Raw genomic sequence first — 5,000 nt, 5'->3', positions numbered from 1 at the left:
CCCTGCGGCTATTCCCAGAACATTCCTTCCTGTCCCTCGTGGAGCTCTTTCCACAGACGAGTCTGCCACAGGGGCACTCGGTGGACCTAGAGAGACAGAGAGACGGAGAGAGAGAGAGAGAGAGAGAGAGAGAGAGAGAGAGAGAGACAGAAAGAGGGGGGAGGGAGAGAGGGGGGGGGGAGAGATTTTTATTTCTTCATTTGTTCTCACCTTTGGCCAATATTGTACCCCTACAGAGATGTCAATAAAACCTTAGAGAGCTAAAGAGAGAGCCAGATAGAAAAAGAGAGAGAAAGAGAGAGAGAGAAGGGGACCGAGGAATCTGGTGTGGGGCGGTGCGTGTCAACCAGCCATCACCTTTCAGAGTGCCCAAGAGCCTCCAGCTTAATCCCCCTGTCCTGTGTGTGTGTGTGTGTGTGTGTGTGTGTGTGCCCATGCCAGAACACCGGCCTCGTTCTGCACGCTACGCGGCCGTGCCAAAAGGCTTCAGCTGCCCGTCCTGCCTGCCCGCCTTTGACATCAGATCTAAGTGCAGCGCAGCGCCACTGGATATTTAGGGTCACGTTAAACAACAGAACCCAGGCGGATATTTACACACACTGTGTACACGGCCCCGTTTGTTATGCACAAATGTGTCATGTAGCTCTGTCGCACATGCATCCCACACACACACACACACACACACACACACACACACACACACACACACACACACTCACACACACACACACACACACACACACACACACACACACACACACACCAGCCCTCTCCCACACCACTTTTCGACCTGTGCGGAAAAGGCGGCGCAGTAAAGTGACCCGTCAAAAAGGCCGGCTCCAGCATTAGTAACCTGATCTCTCTAATAAAAGACCTATAAATCTTTGCAGCATTAGCTAGCGAACAGATGCAGGCTTTGTGGCCAGGGATAAGGTATCTCCCTGGGTACAGTTGATGGTATTAAAAGTGTGGGCTAAGGCACCAGCGAAGCTGTGAATTAGCCCAGTAAACCAGCGCCGGCCCTCCATGGGCCGGCAGGGTGGACGGTACCCACGGGCCCCCCAGCGGATCCGGTTACGGCTGCTGCTTGTTAAGATGAGAAGCTGTCAGCATCTGAGCATTGTGTGTTGTTGCATATTTTTGCCGTCCGCGTAAAAAGTGGCTATGTCAGTAACGTGACATCTTTTTAAGACCCCGGCGTCTATTCTGGGGGCAGCGTTGGAGTCGCTGTGTGTTAGCGGCGGACCTTAGTTGGACGTGAGAACAATGAAGGGCAGGGTTTCCCTAGTGCCCTGTGTGTGCTGGACACACACACACACACACACACTTAACATTGCTGTCAAGACCGCTCAAACTCCCTGCTTAAACACAGTGCAATTTTAGACATTACAGGAGCGTAGCAGACATTCAGAAAATGTTTGTTTAGCATGTTGTGCTAAAGCAGGTATGAGGCACAATGGTACAGTGACAGATAACGCACTTTAAAATGTGCAAGGATATTTAAATGCTTCATGGTTCGTGGACAATCTCAAACAACACAATCCCCTATCAGCATTCTTCTTTCTTTCTCTCTCTCTCTTTCTCTCTCTCTCTCTCTCTCTCTCTCTCTCTCGACTTTTTTTTTTTTTTTTTTAATCGGGTGCATTCAGTAACTCTAGTGTGGAGATATGTGTTCCCATTGTTAAATTATTCAGCACGGCAGTTCCTGAAAAGCTATATCGAGGTGCCGAATCAGCGCGTTAGGGAGAAAGGAGAATTTCAACCGTGCAGGTTTTAATTGTAAACGGAGGCCGGCCCACCCGCCAGCATCCTGTCCAATCGCGGCCCCCGCCTCTCATCTGCAACATAAAGCGCGTCTCAGGCCACCTTTAAGTGGTTTCCAAGGAAACCGCCTCTCCCTGGAGACGTTTGCATAATTAAATTAGGGCTCTTTTGTATGTCAATTAATTAAAAAGAGACAGGTCTTTAAGGTACTGCTCCCTCTCCCCCCGCCGGCCGTCTCCGTCGGACGGAAGGAAAAGGTGGATTCCACGTGTTTTTACAAGCGTGGGCTCACAGTAAAGCAGTCACCCTCGTGTTCAGTTCCCACTGCATGAGTGGAGGAATATTGATGTGCTTGATTGATAAGATGGCGAGTAGAGGGGGGGGGGGGGGGGTGAACATGAGCATTAGCGTAGCACTCAATTAGCCCAAACCACTCGGCCTCTATCTACACCGTGCAATGCTGACCACCACACTGTGGGCCTCACACAACAGAGATGGGAGGCCCCGGTGTGTGTGTGTGTGTGTGTGTGTGTGTGTGTGTGTGTGTGTGTGTGTGTGTGTGTGTGTGTGTGTGTGTGTGTGTGTGTGTGTTTGTTGCTCAGTAGTCTCTTGAAAGCAGTTGTTATTTGTGCAAGTGCAGCTGTTGACACATTATATCATTGTCTAAAGGCAGTTTAACTCAGCCTTTAGTGCTTTCTATACCCCAAGTGAAGCCTATAACCCCATACTGCTTAGTGCTGGAAGTCTCTCTCTCTCACACACACACACACACACTCACACACAATTACATTCATGCCTTACATGACTATGCACACACAAGCACATAAATTATAAGTACTTAGACCCAACGCACCCACTAACAAACACGCACATACACAAATCACAAATGGTCTGTTGTGAAAAAAACACACACATCACATGCACAGTGGTACATCAAGAACACACAAACTCACACACACACACACACACACACACACACACACACACACACACACACACACACACACACACACACACACACACACACGGGCCCCCCTAAAGTCAGGTGTGGCGGCTGTGTGTGTGTCACGAGGAGACCAGAGAGAGTGTCAGGCTGTCAGCAGCTGGGCATTCCGCTGCATGTTTATGAAACGGCCCGCAGCAGCTGCCACTACACTCGTCCACTCCGCTCTCCACTCTTCCTCCTCTCTCCTCTTCTCCTCTCCTCTTTTTTCCACTCCCTCCCTCTCTTCTCCTCTTCTCCTGTCCTGTCCTCCTCTCTGTATCCCCTTAAATTCCTCTCTTGTCCTCTATTCCTCCTCTTCTCCACTCTTCTCTCTCCTTTCTCTCTATTCCTTCTCTCCTTTCACCCTCTCTCACTGTGTAGTTTTTCAAACACATTCTCCACATTGATGCAGATATGTTTTGGTGCTGTGATAATGACGAAAGCTGAACAGTGATTAAAGTTTAATGTTTTTTTCCTCCCTCTCTCCCTCTCTCTCTCTCCCTCTCTCTCTCTCTCTCTCTCCCTCTCTTCCTCCCTCTCTCTCTCTCTCTCTCTCTCTCTCAGGTGTGCGGCTGGACAGAGTGCGTGGAGGCAGACAGAAGTACAAGCGCCGGATAGATGCGGAGAACAGCCCTTACCTGAACCCCCAGCTGGCCCTGCCACCCAAAAAGCCATGTAAGCTTCAGAAACCTCTCTCTCTCACACACACACACACACACACACACACACACACACACACACACACACACACACACACACACACACACAGTCACACACTAAATACTAATTTAACCACACACAAATGCAAAGTGAACTTCATTGCTACAGAACCCCCCTGAAGTTACATATCAAACAGTGCCATCATTTTAAATCTTTAGCATTCAGACATTCCAGGTCTGATACACTAATCTTTAGTCATTTCTCATCAATGTAATATCATGTATTTTAAATATCTTTGCTGCTATTTAACTAAAGACAATATCCCAGTAGTGTCTTAAGTACCCACATTGTTATTTGATCTGATTCACGGGGCCAAGGCCCTTCTGACAGCTACTAAAAGAAATGATCTTTGAAGAAATAATGATGATGTCGAGAGTTCCACGCTTCCTTTTTTTCTTTGAGCAATGAAGTTCTGAGCATTTAATCTCTGAGACGTTCCAGATAATCACATTTGTGACAAGCACAACGTTCTAATCTTTTCTTCTTTCTTAACGTAATATTAATAAAAATCTCAATCTTGATGTGGAGAGCTATTATCCATTAGCACCGGGGACGATAAAAGAGAAAGGCCTGTTTCCTGCTGCCAATGAGAGGAGGACAAGACAGGATATGTGTGACAGAGACCAGGAAGAGAGGGAATGGAAGGGAGAGAGAGAGAGAGACAGAGAGAGGTTTAATCCGGATTAAATCCAATCTGGCAAAGACATCAAACTCACAATACCAGGCTCCCAAGCTGTCTAACTGCCCTGCAAACAGACAGTGTGGCTGCGCTTAACAGATTTGTCCCTAAAGCCTTTTTACTTAATGGTAGCATATTCTCATGGAATACAATATGCTTTTATGCATGATAGCTGCAGAAAATAATCAGAATAATTATAGCGCCCGAATCATATTAGTAAGACAGAAAGGGAAAAAAAAATAGCCCGATGCTTAATCCGGCCCATCCCATGAGCGGGTTCATGGTTCAGGTTTATTTTCATTTATCCTGACCAACTTATTTTGGGGCTTATTCTTTTCTGTCCATCCTACATCCAATTTCATTACTCATTTTTCTCTCTCTCTCTCTCTCTCTCTTTCTCTCCATCTCTGGAATAGAGTATTTTACCGCCTCTGTTTTTCAGACCTATAAGGGAATAGCCTTGTATGTGTGTGTGTGTGTGTGAGTGAGTCGAGGTGCAATATGACAACAGCGGGGAGGGATTAGGACAATCTTGTAAATGAAGATGTGTTATCGCAGCTTTCCCTAGATCCAGTAATTATTGAAAATGTGTTAGACAGGAAGCCCAGGCAGGTTTCAAAAGCACACAGACGCATTCTCTCAAGCCGCTTTTTTCTTTAATGCTTGTCATGGGTTTTACAACATATTGACCAGGGAGGGAAAGAAGAAAGATGCAGAGAGGGAGACTCTGTTTGTGTGTGTGTGCGTGTGTGTGTGTGTGTGTGTGTGTGCAGAGGCAGCTCTTGGGCCCAGACAAACAGAGGCGGGCAAGCATAGCCCCAGCCATCCTGATTGATTATTTGCACATAACAA

At 47.2% G+C, this 5,000-nt stretch overlaps 1 protein-coding gene across 7 annotated transcripts in view; it reads left to right on the top strand.

The window, feature by feature from the left end:
• The window catches only part of esrrga (estrogen-related receptor gamma a), a 98,710-nt gene that overhangs the window by 61,629 nt on the left and 32,081 nt on the right, over positions 1-5,000 (top strand). For all 7 annotated transcript variants that reach the window (XM_076300400.1, XM_076300398.1, XM_076300396.1 and 4 more), the window contains one exon: positions 3,314-3,424. In XM_076300400.1, coding sequence (XP_076156515.1) covers positions 3,314-3,424 — 111 coding nt within the window. The remainder of the gene's footprint in view (positions 1-3,313; positions 3,425-5,000) is intronic.

The sequence above is a fragment of the Alosa pseudoharengus genome, unplaced genomic scaffold (genome assembly GCF_046254945.1).
Source record: "Alosa pseudoharengus isolate Yale_2024_CS ecotype anadromous, Long Island Sound unplaced genomic scaffold, YU_APseudo_1.1 YU_APseudo_1.1_scf_22, whole genome shotgun sequence".
In the NCBI taxonomy this organism is placed as follows: Eukaryota; Metazoa; Chordata; class Actinopteri; order Clupeiformes; family Clupeidae; genus Alosa; species Alosa pseudoharengus.
Note: the sequence above shows the minus strand (reverse complement) of the source record. Positions and strands in the feature narration are given on the sequence as shown.